The sequence below is a fragment of the Geotrypetes seraphini genome, chromosome 3 (assembly GCF_902459505.1).
Source record: "Geotrypetes seraphini chromosome 3, aGeoSer1.1, whole genome shotgun sequence".
Lineage (NCBI taxonomy): Eukaryota > Metazoa > Chordata > Amphibia > Gymnophiona > Dermophiidae > Geotrypetes > Geotrypetes seraphini.
The window spans coordinates 214,628,969-214,643,548 of NC_047086.1; the positions used below are offsets into that span (position 1 = coordinate 214,628,969).

Here is a 14,580-nt window from a genome sequence, read left to right on the forward strand (position 1 = left end):
GTCCCATAAAAGGGAGTCTGGCAAGAATAGCTTTAGATGTAGAATCACCTGCCCATTGCCTTATCCAAAGAATTCTGCATGCAAAAATAGAATAAGCTGACGCCTTCCCCAGGACATGAATAATAGAAACATAGAAACATGATGGTAGATAAAGGCCAAATGGCCCATCCACAGTAACCATTATCTCTTTCTCTCTCTGAGAGATCTCACACCTTCTTGAATTCAGACACAGTCTCTGTCTCCACTTCTTCCAGGAAACTGTTCCACGCATCTACCACCGTTTCTGTAAAAAAGTATTTCCTTTGATCACTCTGGAGCCTATCACCTCTTAACTTCATCCTAAGCCCTCTCATTCCAGAGCTTCCTTTCAATTGAAAGAGACTTGACTTATGCGCATTTACGCCACGTAGGTATTTAAATGACTCTATCATATTTCCCCTCTCCTCTAAAGTATACATATTGAGATCTTTAAGTCTGTCCCAATACGCCTTATGATGAAGGCCACACACCATTTTAGTAGCCTTCGTCTGGACCGACTCCATCCTTTTGATATCTTTTCAGAGATGCGGTCTCCAGAATTCTACACAATATTCTAAATGAGGTCTCACCAGAGCCTTATACAGGAGCATCAATACTTCCTTTTTCCTACCGGCCATACCTCTCCCTATGCACCCTAGCATCCTTCTAGCTTTCGCCGTCACCTTTTCAACCTGTTTGGCCACCTTAAGATCATCACATACAATCACAACCAAACCCGCTCTTGTGTCGTGCACAAAAGTTCTTCACCCCCTAAACTGTACCGTTCTCTTAGGTTTTTGCAGCCCAAATGCATGACCTTGCATTTCTTAGCCCTATATCTTAGCTGCCAAATTTCAGACCATTCTTCAGGGTGTCAGCTACATAATCCACACCAGACAAAAGAAGTTGAAGAGGAGGTTCATCACCCTCGCTCTCCAAAGTGTGCAGTGTGCAGTCTGCACAGACAATTGTGTGTGACAAAGGACGTCGCTGAGGCTACTTTGACTCCCAAAGCCATTGCCTCAAAAAGTCTCCTGAAAACTATATCTACTTGGCAGTCCTGCGTGTCCTTAAGCACCACTCCACCTTCACTAAGAAGGGAGGTGCGCTTAGTGACCTGTGCAATCAGGGAATCCACTTTAGGCTGACTAAAAAGCTGCCAACACTCTTGAGCCATAGGATACAGCCTAAATTTGGCTCTCGCTACCTTGAGAGTTCCTTCCAGAGAGTACCACTGCTCAGGATGCCAAGGAAATGCTGAAGACTGTGCTCTCATTCCACACAAAAAGGAGAAGGAAGTAAAAGGAGTCAACTGAGTGGCTAAATCCAACTCATGCAGAGATTCTGAAATAAAATCCGGCAAGGCTACATACTTAAATAAACAGAACTGTGGGATCATCCCCTGGTTCAAGTGCCAAAGCATGATCCAAAGAACCTGCTTACAGTTCCGGGTCCCCTGTCACATGAGTAGTACCCCCGAAAATAAGGGATCAGCAAAATGATCATCATTTGTATCTCCGGGACAGAGGACTCCCATGTCCTGGACAGTGACAACTAGGTAGAAGACGTGTCCTGTGAGACATTGCCATGCGGGAACAAAACTGAGTTGCAGGGGTACTGTGCAGTAGAAGCCCAGCTCTCATGAAAAGCTTTCCACAAAAATTTCAGAAAGTCAGAAAGCATCCTGACTAGGGAGCGCTAAGTCACCCTGAGATGACTCTAGAATACGTTACTTGGGCTGTGAGGCATCTGCGTCCTTACGTGTGGAACAGTCACTGTTTCTAGGCCCCAGAAATAGAGATGGCTTCCCCAGTGGGCTAGCTTCCCTTTTTGTCTCCTCTTTGGTCGGCTCAGTGTGGCATGTGGTGCAAGCATGCTCCCGAGGAACACATTTTGCACAATCCTGGCATGTATTCAGGGTAGCAGAGACCAAGGACTCCATCCTAACCAGTTTTGAGGCAAAAACCAAAGTTGTGGAAGTGCAGGCAACTTTTGAAAAAAAGATTGTTAAAAATCCAACATGGCCACCATCAAGAAATTCAGGCCTAAAATTGCTAATTAAACATATTAAACAAAGTGCAAAACTGGCAATTTGGAGATTTTTTAGGAGGGGGACCTTCAAAAACCTGCATTTCAAACAACCCCCGAAGCATCTCAGAGACTGTAACAGCCTTACTCACTGTGACCTGTGCTGCAGTAGCTGGAAATGAGAAGAATCACTTCCTCAATGTGGAAATGCCTCTCCAATGCTGATCTTTAGGCTGCCGGTCAGACACGATGCCTAACTGCACCTCCATCCCTGTAGACTGATGGGTGCGTGACCAAAGCAGCCGGCACCCTGCAAGACAGCGCTGAGCATCCTATGAATGCCAAACAGCCTGCTCTTGAACGCCTGCTCAAAAAATACTTGTGCAGGCTCGCTAATAGGTACCACCAGAGATCGACCTATCAGCTGCAGACCGGAGTCTGCTCCTTCTCCACACAGGCACAGCTAGAATCAAGGTGAAAGTTTCGAGCACTGAAAACACCAAATAATGTTGAAAAAACACTGAATAAAACAAGAAAAGAGAACAGAAACTCTCCTGGCTCGCATGCAAAGGGGAAAAACTGCAGGTGGCAGTAGAGCTCCCAGGGAAGTAGGAGGGACACAGAAACAATCTGGAGTGGATTCCTTCTGCACATGGCTTATGGCGATGGGGAGATAACCCGCTTGTCTAGAATGACTCACCAATTGCACTGGAAATATCTTTCACCCAATTTAAACAGGGTGGCAGTGGGGTTCTGAGGCTCTTTCCTCCTCACTCTAAGTTTTGGTGGCAGTACAGACTAGAATGTTTGATAGTTTCTTAATGGGTTTTGCTATGTCACCTTCATTTTTTGCCTTACACTCTAATGATTACATTCAACACCTGTAGTTTGGTTTATTTTTAGCAGGAGTGTTTGGTTTGTAATGAAACTTTAAGTGATGTTATCATCCAACACAATGAATAACACTGGCAGGAATTAACAGGTCATATTCTCAATTTAGGAATGTGTAACAACCTATATTTAATCTTGCTCTCTTTTCCAATCAAGGCCCTGATCGCCAGATGTCTGTTGTATTTCCCAAAACAGAAATAAAATAAATACATTCCACCCAATATTTAGTGCTATTTAACTGGCAAGGAACAGCTCCTATCCAGTTAAATAGTACTTAGCCGGCTATGAGCTAATATTCAACGCGACATGGATGTTGACGATTAGCATCTATCAGCTAGCCTGGTCGCCAGCTATGTCACACGGCTAAGCTGAGTGGCTAGATAGACCTGCATAATAGCAGGTCTGTCTTTGGCCCCTATAACTTAGCTGGCCAACCAATAAATATTGGCTTGACTAATAAAAGTGGTTAAAATTAGACCGGAAATTCAATGTCAGTCGCTGGATATGGCTCAGCATTGAATTTCCAGGTTCGCCGCCGACCGTGGGAGTCCGCTTAGCTAACGTCTGTGATCTAAATATCGGCTTCATTGATTTATTTATAACATGTGCTTAACTGCCCTTCCCACTAAGGTTTTTAATCAAGACAGGTTTACAATTACAGAGAAAAGGTTAACTAATTTCTTTTAAAAATTACATCTGCTACCATAGCTTTCTGTCTTGGCAAAGAGTCAACGGTATCAGTGAAATATCAGCCACGTATAAATTACTGCCTTCTCAGAGTCAAAAGTATAATATTGATGTCCGAACAAAAGGTTCCCCTCTCCTTTTCTAATTCAGTGAGTTTGCACCACACTTAGGGCTCCTTTTACAAAGGTGCGTTAGGGCCTTAATGCGCAGAATAGCGCGCACTAAAATGCCGCGCGCCCTAGCCGCGACCGCCTCCTCTTGAGCAGGCGGTAGTTTTTCGGCTAGCGCGCGCTTAAAACGCTAGCGCACCTTTAAGGAGCCCTTAGCTTTAAATGCTATTCGCTGATTTTCAGAGCAAGAAGCTGTATGCCTCGTTCCCGTGTATGTGCTACGAATGCTTCTGCTCCATGTGTTAGCCGCTCAGGCAGTCATCAGGAAGAAGGACATTTGCTGGGAATGAAAACATGACTGGAACGTACTGCAATGGCTGTCTTCATCAGATCCATCACCGCAGTCATCTGTCCCATCGCAGACCCACTGCTTGGCGATACAGCGATGATTACTGCACTCAAACTGGACCGACGTACAGAACTTATCTAGGAAAGAAAGGAAGAAAAACATAGTATGACCCTTTAGGAGCGACAGACCTGTTCTGAGTTTTCTGCAAGACTGCCTAACATCAACACCATTCAGCAAAAGAGCCGTTTGCACAAAACACGTGTAATAGTCTGGTTTGGCTGTTCAGGTATTTGTGAAACACCAGACAGGGCAAACTAACATGTTTATTAGCATTTTTTTACTCCTGATACAGGCAATGTTTTGCCGAAACGCAGCAGTCTCGATTTTCCAAATTGAGGCTTACTGCTTGATGTTCAGAGCAAATCATCTGTTTTCTTTGTTGTTATCTCACTTCTTCTCCACCTTATCTACGTACATCGCCAACATCATTTAGCATATAAATGCAGGGGGGCATACATGAGGCTAGAACTTGGACAGGATATAGGTGTCACCAAACAATGCATGCAATTTGCAGATTATTATCAGTTACAATGTTGCATAGCACACTTTGATGTGACAACCAGCCACTCGTATGACTAGGTTTTGGCACGCCAGCGTGCTTTTACACTAGTAATCTATAATAGCTTAGAAGCCATTCTAGAATTAGCTCTAAACATGTCCTATTGTGGTGCCTACATCTTGGTACCAGTTTATAGAATTGCCCCCTCCCTCCAACCAACTAACTAAAAAGTGTTTCTAAAGTCTAATTACAGTTACAATAAGAAAATAATTTACAATTGCTTTTTAACCAAGGGAAATGAGAGGATGTAGTTTGGATTCCAATATCAATCATTCTGATCTGGAATTGTCCGTTGAAGAAATCAAGCACACTAAAATAATTAAAAAGAAAAATTAGGGCTGCACATCGATTAATTACGATTAAATTTTTGAATCACATAAAGTGTCCCAACCTTACATTTCCTTCTATACTTGTACAGTGGCAAATATAGACAGCAGAAGTAAATTCTCAGAACTGACATGTTTAAATTACTAAAATGAAAAGAAATAATTTTTCTTACCTTTGTTGACTGTTTCATTGTGTTAGAACAAAACTTCAATGATTTTATCTCTGGTTGATGTGTAATGTTCCTTCCCCACTTCTTTTATTTTTTGTGAGTTTTTTGTGGGGTTGATTTCCTTGGGTTTATTTTGGCTTTTAAAGATGGAACAAAATTAGAAAAATAAAATCACCAAGCAACAAAGGTAAGAAAAATTATTTATTTTCATTTTAGTAATTAAAACATGTCAGTTCTGAGAATTTACTTCTGCTGTCTATATCTGCCACTGTACAATTATAGAAGGAAATGTGAGGGAGACACTTTTATGCGATTAAAAATTTTAATTAGAATTAATTGATGTGCAACCCTAGAAAAAATATAACCCTAGACAAGATTTTGTTTTATCTTTTTGCTGTTCCACTCCTTTCACTGCACTTCATACAATGTGGGAAGAACAGCACAGAACTCCAGAGCTTTTGATGGACAAGGAAGCTTAAAGTTCTCTACACAAAGAGCAGAACACCCAGAGGTTTCTAGATTTCAATTTTTTAAAGCATTGATTTAATCCACCATTACATTATTGTGTTCCCAAAGATCAATAACCCTCAAACCTGCATATTGTACAAGTTGTCAATCCATCTTGGCCAAAATTATTTGTGTGTTTTTAAATTATCTATTATACTAGTGTTTAAGCCTGTTACAATATGTCTGTTTGCCTTTCTTTCTGTCTCTCTCCCTCCCGCTCTCTGTCTGTCTGTCTTTCTGTCTGTCTCTCTCCCTGGTCCCCTTTGGCTGTCTGTGTTTCTGTCTCTCTCCCTGCCCCATCTCTTTCTTCCTTTCTTTCTGTCTCTCTCCCTCCCGATGTCTGTCTGTCTTTCTTTCTGTCCGTCTCTCTCCCTGGGCCCCTGTCTGTACTGAATGTCTTTCTTTCTGTCTCTCTCCCTGTCCGCTGTCTTTCATTCTCGTGCATTGCCTGCCTATCTTTTTGTCTCTCTCCATGGCCCACTGCCTGCCTGCCTTTCTTTGTCTTTCTCTGTGGCCCCCTTCTGTCTCCCCCCCACTAAAGCAAAGCAAGTTCGCTCCCTGGCCCCCTTTCCCTCTCCCCCCACTTCCCTGTGCAGCAGCAGCATTTCCCTCCCACCCTTTCCTGTGCAGCAGCAGCAGCATTTCCCTCCTCCCCCCCACTTCCCTGTGCAGCAGCAACAGCATTCCCTCCGCCTCCATTTTCCTGTGCAGCAGCATTTCCCTCCCACCACCCCACTTTCCTGTGCAGCAGCATTTGTTTGTTTCTGGCCGGCTCCCTTACAGTCCCTTGCCAAAGTTATTTTTGAGTTTAAAGCTGCTGCGGCGGTTCCTCTCACAATCCGCACCTGCGTTGGAAGCCTTCTCTCTGACATGACATCAGAGAGGCTTCTGATGCAGGTGTGGCTCATGAGAGGACCTGCCGCAGCAGCTTTGAACTTAAAAATAACTTCAACAAGGGACTGTAAGGGAGCAGATCAGACCGCGGGCTGCAGAACAGTACCTTGGGAGGACGCAAGTTTGAGACCGCTGTGTTAGACGGAGTGAGGGCGGGAGGGGGAGTCACCTCCGTGGTCACTGCCTCTGTATGGGCAGAAGAAACCACCGCTGACTCCTTCTACTGTGCATGCGAAGCCACGGAGCTACAGATTACGCAGGTAGGAGTGTGCATACGCGCTCAGGGTTTTATTATTAGTAAAAGAAAGAACTGGGAAAACAAGACAAGAAACAGAGAACGAGAAATTGGTGATGTTAAGAAATTACCAGGGGAGAAGGAAAAAAAATTTGGTTTGGAAACCTGGGAAAGGTTGCAGATTCAGGTTTGCCTTGTGGCTGATGTGAATTTGGTGCAGCAAGGATGCATGATAGTTGCCGAAAGTTGCAGACAGGATAGTGTACGTTGATAAACAGAGCATCTGTCATGTGTTTGAAAGTTTGTGCATGTATTATGTCCTTATTATAAGGGACATTCTAGTTGGAATAGGCAGGTGTGAGTAAAGTTCCAAGTTATTTTTGTTTAGGTAAGCTCTTTGGGGAAGGAACTGTATAAAGCAACTATGAATTGGCACTACTTCATATGTTCTAGTGGAAAGTGTAATTTAATAATTTACTCTGTTAAGACCAGTGGATCTGCATTAGCATTGTTGTAGTTTATCACTTTTTTTTTTGTTTTACAGTACACTGTACAAGTCTCTTTTACAGGTCTGGGAGATGCAGATTGTTGGCAGCTGATTTACCACCGGTATCTGGCAAGGGGCGTTTCCCCTATCACTTTTCTTTTTTCTTAACAATGAGTATGTGTTTCCTTATGATGATGATTTGAAATGTTTCTTCTTCTTTCTCTTTCTCGGTTGGAATACATACATAGCTATCTTGGATCAGTTCTGGCACAAAGAATCTTTTGTTGAACTGAAACGAAATAACCAGGAAGAAAAAGTTGTGCTTCAAGTAACCTTGAAATGACCTTGCACTTTAAGATTTCAAATGTTTCTTTTTCCTCTTAGCATTGACACTGCAATACTTCATACTACCTCTGTACCTAACCCTGGACACTGTATCTTGCTTTACCTAGTAAGATCTGCATATTTTTGTAGATTGAAGCACAGACTAGCCTGTTGCGTCCCTGATTGCATTATCTCTTATGCCTGTGTGACTTGACTGAAAACATGCCCTATGAATGACATAGGCAGAGCAATGAAGCCAATTGACTACATTTTTTTTTTGTTTTCTCTTTTGGAAGTTCAAGCATACATTTAGACTCCAGACCATTTGATTATGCCTTTTCTGATTACTGTGCCATGTGTTAGATAGAAATTTACTTTGCTAAGGTGTGCACACAAATATGCCTGGTTCTATGATGCTGTTTTTCTTCTTCCTTTTGTATAATTGTGTTTATTTGCAGATTTAAGTTCAGCCCTAACTCGTTGATGGATGAAAGAAAGTTTCAGGCCTACTGGAGCTCTATCTTTGTTTGAGCCATGTAATTTCTGTGGTCACCGCCTCCGTATGGATAGAAGAAACCACCGCTGATTCCTTCTACTGCGCATGCGAAGCCATGGAGCTACCGATCACGCAGGTAGGAGTGCGCATGCGCGCTTAGGGTTTTATTATTAGTAATTTTTACTATTGCTGTATCCCACCATGAATAATTTGAAAAGGTGTGTTATAAATGAAATGGCCAACATCTGTGCATCCAAAACTAAAGGGGGAGGGGATTTTAAGTGAGCTCTGGGCGGACTTAGACTTGGACATCTTTGGCGATAATCAAACATTTCCCCAAGATGTCCTGAATCTGAGACTAGACCTGTTTTAAAAGCGTCTAAGTTGGAAGTCGATATGGGGTCAAATTAATGCTGTACTTGAGTCATCAATCCCATTGACTTATGAAGTCATAATATGTGGAACACTATTACATGTTAAACCCCTTATGGATCATTATAAATGCTGGCTTTTCTTAATTATGATGGGAATAGCCATGCAGATGATAACACGTAATTGGAAGAACTATGATCGCCTTAACTTTCCTTTCTGGTGGGCGAACTTATGCTCCAACTTGAAATATGAAAAAATGAATGCTAAGATATTGGGGGCATAGTAATGTATTTAACTTGGTGTGGGGCCCATTGGCATCTTTTATTGCTTCTATATAGTTGTCATTTCTCTTTAATTTTGTCTGTTTTCCTTACACATCCAGGGTGGGAATGTATTACTACTTTAAATAAGAGTGGGTTATTGGAAGAATAATTACATTTATATTATTGATTAAGGGGCTGGGGGAAAAGATTACTTTCGAATATTTGTAAGTTCAAAGTGCTTTTTTTGATTTGTTATATGTTCAGATTAAAAAAAAAGCATCTAATTGCCAAAAAGGTACTCAAACTAAACAGATGACCAATGAAAGGATTAATTAATGATCCCTCCCACCCCCAAAGATCTGGATGAAACAGTACAGACCTGTCTTTAGAACAGCAGCACCTGATATGGGAAATCCTAGTAGAGCATTACACAGGTGTTTTAAGTAGCCTGGTAGGTGGGCTAGGGAGCCATAGAGAGGACAAACCAAGCCTATAAGCCACTCTAACCACTACATTTATGGTTGAAAGTGTGAGGCCACCAAATCCTACTATACTGCAATATACAGTAGGTGCCACCTGCAGCCATAAGGGCTATTGGAGTAGTAGACAGGTAGGTATAGTAGGTTTTGGAGGAGTTTTGGAAGGCTAGGCATAAATTATAAGGCGTACATGGTGAGATGTACATCTGGCACCCTTTATGTGAAGGTCACAGCAGTGCCCTCTAAGATGCCCTACTGCTCTGTTGGGATGTCTGTGTGGCAAGTCCATTACAACAAAGGCCCCTCCCAGGTCTGGATTTGGATGTTTTGCACTTGGACTGGCAGCCAAGACATCTAAGTAGGCAATTTAAAAAAAACTTTGGACGTCTAACAGTTTTGCCTGTTTCAAAAATAGCTGTTTGTCCATCTCCGACTTTGGCCGTCCTGAGGGAACCATCCAAAGTTGGACTTAGACATCCTATCATAAATGGGCCTCATATTGTCTATATGTAAGGAAAATATAGGATGTCATTCTTACTGTGAGTAGATTAGTTTGGAATGTTACAGCATTATGTTCTGGGGATATAGAATGATAGAGCCTGCACATTTAGGTGAATGAAGAAGATAAATGCTACGCCATCTATCTTCTCTTAAGGTCCTGGCAGTGATTTTAGAAGAGATGGGATGAACCAGAAACAGGTTGTTCAAATTACGTGTCAGGTATGGTTAAAGCTGGTAAACCCCCCCCCCCCAAAAAAAAAACAAACAACCCTATGGCCTTCTTTGGAATCTGGCTTACATAGGTCAGTAGGTTTTAATGAATCAGAAACTTTGGGCTCCATTCACAATAATGCGCTACCGATTCTAGCTTTTTGGGTGATTAAATTTCTTCATTGTTCTATTTGTAATTACATGTTAATCTTTTGTAAACCGCTTAGATCCTCATGGTTATGCAGCCTATAAGCTGATTTTTATGTTTTATGTTATATTAGCAGTGCGCTAAATGTGAAGAAGTCCATGGGAATAGAACGGATTTCTTTGAATTCAGTGCCCCTGCTTGTGAAAATCCACTGCTTATTCCTAGGATAAGCAGCAAAAAATCTGTTTTATTACTTGAGATCTAGCTAGGTATTTGGGATCTGTCTTGACTACTGTTGGAAACAGGATTCTGCACTTGATGGACCTTCAGTCTGTCCCAGTATCACAATTCTTATGTTCTAATGCTAACCAGTAGCACAGCTTTGTAAAAGGAGCACTTTGATTATTATATGAACATTTGTATAAATATATTCCAAGTCACTTTTGCAATCCTCTCATAACTTGTTAGCATTTCCAGGTAAAGAAATCATAAATATAAGAAACCTGGGGGGAAAAGCTTTTACAGTGATTATGGCTGAGTGATGAAATAAGCTCCCTGAGGTGCTGAAAGATGAGCTCTCACTTTTGTTTCTTAGAAAAGATCTTAAGCAGTCCTTCTCTTTCTGCTTAAATGTTTATTAATTTATGTGTTTACTGTATCTTTTAAATATTTTTATTCTATGTACACCATCTTGATGGGGATTCCAAGAGGGTGATTAAAGCCAATAAATAAATAGTGAAGGCCATGTAGACACCTATTTCCATCTCATTTGATAAAGATATGGAGGAAAAGTCCATAGTCTGCTATTGAGACAGACACAGGGGAAGCCACTGCTTGTCCTGGGTTATCAGTAGAATGGAATTTTGTTACCATTTGGGATTTTGCCAGGTACTTGTGACCTGGATTGGCCACTATGGAAACAGGATACTGGGCTGGATGGACTGTCGGTCTGACCCAGTATGACTATTCTCATAAAATACTAGGAGCAAAAAAGCAGAAATGTATTGTTTGAATACTCTTCTAGCTCATTAAATGGGAGTGAAATCTTCGAGTTTTTCTTTTTCAGATCAAAGCCAGAAAAAATGCAACTGAGGAAAGAGTTGGCAACCTGTTCTCTTAGGCTTCCGTAGCTGGCATCATGTTTGCTGCAGTTTTCTGGATGTTGCCACATCTGGTCAGATAGAACCGACGTTTCAGCAATCATGCTGTGGCTTTCTTCAGGGTATGCTGTGAGATCTACAGTTTGTCTTTATATATAGTGGGTCTTCAAACTGATTGGTTGGGGCTTGAGATGAATGAGGCAGGAAAGTCCGTTGGACACCAATTTGAATTTTGGTGGGAAAATCAGTTGGTCTCTTTTTCCCCATAGGCATGCAGAGGATCAATACTGAACACAACAGACACAAAGTGGGATGCTGGACAGAATAAATTAGGGACACAAAGGAGAAATGCTGGGCAGGAGGAGGATAGGCACAGGGACAAAGAGGCGAGATGCTGGACAGGACAGATAGGGGCATACAGGAAAGGTGGATGATGGACATAGAGAAGAAATATCAAAAGGAGATCCTGGAGAGTTGAGAAAAGCAGAAGACAGATACTAGAACCAAAAGCAATATTGAGACAATAAAGGTAGGAAAAAAAAGTGTTTTTCTCTAATTGCACTATATCAACTTTGGGAAATGTGTCACCCCCTCCACAGTAGTGTTAATGGGGGCTCAATCAGTCCGAGCCATGTCACTGCTGTTTGGATCTGGGAGCCTATTTAGTAAAGGCAGACAGATGTCTATATTGACTTTTTACATAGGTGTTCTGTTATAAATCACCCTGATAAAGAGGGCTGTGAGTGGGGGAGCCAGCACTTGATCTCAGCCAAAAGGATACAAAGCAATCATTTTTCTGAGATTTCCAATCCAGGCCTCTATGCCCTAGACAGGACTGAGCACACTTACCACAATGGGTTTCATCTTCTCCATTCTCACAGTCATTCTCTTTGTCACAAGTCCAGCTCAGTGGGATGCATCGCCCACTCAAGCAGGCAAAATAATTTACTGGACATTTTGGCTTTTTTATACCTAAAATACAGAATACAAAAGGTAAAAAGAAACCTTGAATTTAATCTGAAAACAAAGGCCACTTTTCAAAAAGGAACCCAATTCCCAAAATTCAGTTTTCTTGGTAAACGCACACTGGCCAATATTCAGCTGGTGGAGATCAGCACTTTTTGGCTGCTGCTGGCTTTATTTCCAGATATTCAATGCTGGGCCACATTCAGGCACTGGCTTTGAATATCTAGGCTTATGTGTTCAGATAACACTTATGCTGTTAAGTGCAATATTTAGCACTTAACCATATAAGTTGAATCACAAAGATATGTCAGCTTTTTATGTGGATTACTTCCTACTGACTTAGCCTAAAAAACATTCAAGATTCCTGTAAGGTAACACTAGCAATAGTAAATATATGTAAATAATAATTGTTATTACAGAGAAATGTTTTAAAGGGAGGAAAAGATCTCAGTAATGCTTTAACACGGGTTATCAGTTAAACCTCCATACCATCTAGCACGTAGTCATTGGTCAGGAAAATCTTCCTTTTATTAATATAAATTTATTTCTTGCATCTTGTGCACCTGTAGTACTATTTTACCCTGTAATTAGAGAATGACACGGTGGCTGTTACCCGCGGCTAGCTGCGGGTAACCCGCCGAAACAGGGGGAGAATGCTCACTGCGGGTATGGGGACAAGGCCATCCACCTCCCCATGGAGCGGTGAATGGCCTTGTCCCCGCAGTTAAGGGAGGGAACACACGTGGTCACCGATCACGTGTAGCCCCCTCCCTTCTTCCTACCTACCAAATCTATCTATCTCCCTCCCCCTTCATGGTGCGTTTTAAGTTTACAGAGTAACTTGCTCAAGCCACCGGAGCCTGCCTGCAGTCGTGTGCGTCTGTGGGCGGAAGCTTCTCCTCTGACGCAGCTTCTGGTTGTGTCAGAGGAGAAGCTTTCGCCCACAGACACACGCGACTGCAGGCAGGCTCCGGTGGCTTAAGCAAGTTACTCTGTAAACTTAAAATGCACCATGAAGGTAAGGGGGAGGGAGGGAGATGCTCAGACCGTGCGAGGGGTGCTGAAGGGCGGTGATGTGGCGAGAGGGAAGGCTGGTGGTGGAAAGGAAAGCAACAGACGCTGAAGGGGAGTGGAGAGGAACAGACGCTGAAAGGAAATAGGGAACAGAGAGTGGAGAGAAGACGTTGAAGGGAAATGTGGAAGACAGAGTGGGGAGAAGAGGCTGAAGGGTGAGGTGGATGACAGGAGCCTATGGGAGACTTTTACAGGTTGTGAGACCTATTCCTATATTTTGCTGAAGTTGTTAGTCACGGGCTTGTGCAAACTGGTGTCAGTTCAGATGCTGAGATGCTAATGTGTGGCAAGTGAGTGTGTAGATTTCTTGCTGTAAAGAGTTTCTCAAGGACACTAACCAGTGCTGGAAAAGACAATGAACAGTGCTAAAAGGAAAATGCAAGTCAGCAAAAACACTCCATCCGGGAACCTAAGAACTGATAACGTGATGCTGTACCCGTGTGAAGAATGGAAACTTCAAGAAGAAGAAAATTCTAGATGCTATGTCTGTCCAGGGCCCCCCAGGGAAGAATGGAGGCATGGACTAGGAGAGGGAGTTAGATAGGCATTTGGTTTATCCAGTAGCGTGGTACATTAATAGCCAGGGGAAGGTCTTATTAAAAAGAAATACTTTTTGTATAAAACCCCCCATGCTCTGGCAGTCTCTTTAGAGAGACTACGCCATGCTTACAGAAAGATGCCAGCACTGTTGGTATGAGATATTTTCTCTCCATTGTATATGTCCAAACTGATTTATTTCTGATTTGACAAATGCTGCTATAATACTAATTACTAGAAGAATAAAAAGTTATCTGTTTTGGAATATACAATGTATATTTTTGGGTTTTATTTTTATATTTGGGGTTTTTCTCTGCATCACGTCGGACACTCCCAATGAAGAAAAGTTAGCAGCCTTTCACTTCAAGGGAAATATGGAAGACAGAGTGGGGAGAAGACACTGAAGGGAAATGGGCAAGACAGAGTGGGGAGAAGACGCTGAAGGGAAATGGGGAACAGAGAATGGGGAGAAGACGCTGGAAGGGAAGAAGACAGAGATGCCAGACTATGAGGGGAGCGGAGGGAAGAAGATGGGTGCCACACCAATTGGGGGGATGAAAACAGAGGCACAGTAACAGAGCAAATGGAAGATGCAGAGAGAAGACAGACTGTGGATGGAAGGAATTGAATGAGAAGAAGAGGAAAGCAGAAACCAGACAACAAAGGTAGAAAAAAAATTTATATTTATTTATTTATTTGCTTTAGGATAAAGTAGTATATTAGTTTGTGTTGATAAAAATTTATAAACAAAGCTCTGCCAGCTGAACATCTCTTTCTTTAGTTCAGCAG

At 42.2% G+C, this 14,580-nt stretch overlaps 1 protein-coding gene across 1 annotated transcript in view; it reads right to left on the reverse strand.

Moving 5' to 3' along the window:
* The window catches only part of LRP1 (LDL receptor related protein 1), a 777,705-nt gene that overhangs the window by 189,134 nt on the left and 573,991 nt on the right, over positions 1-14,580 (reverse strand). Inside the window, exons 50-51 of the mRNA XM_033939435.1 lie at positions 12,064-12,186; positions 4,104-4,220 (exon numbers count right to left, since the gene is read on the reverse strand). Of these exons, the coding sequence (XP_033795326.1) occupies positions 4,104-4,220; positions 12,064-12,186 (240 nt within the window). The remainder of the gene's footprint in view (positions 1-4,103; positions 4,221-12,063; positions 12,187-14,580) is intronic.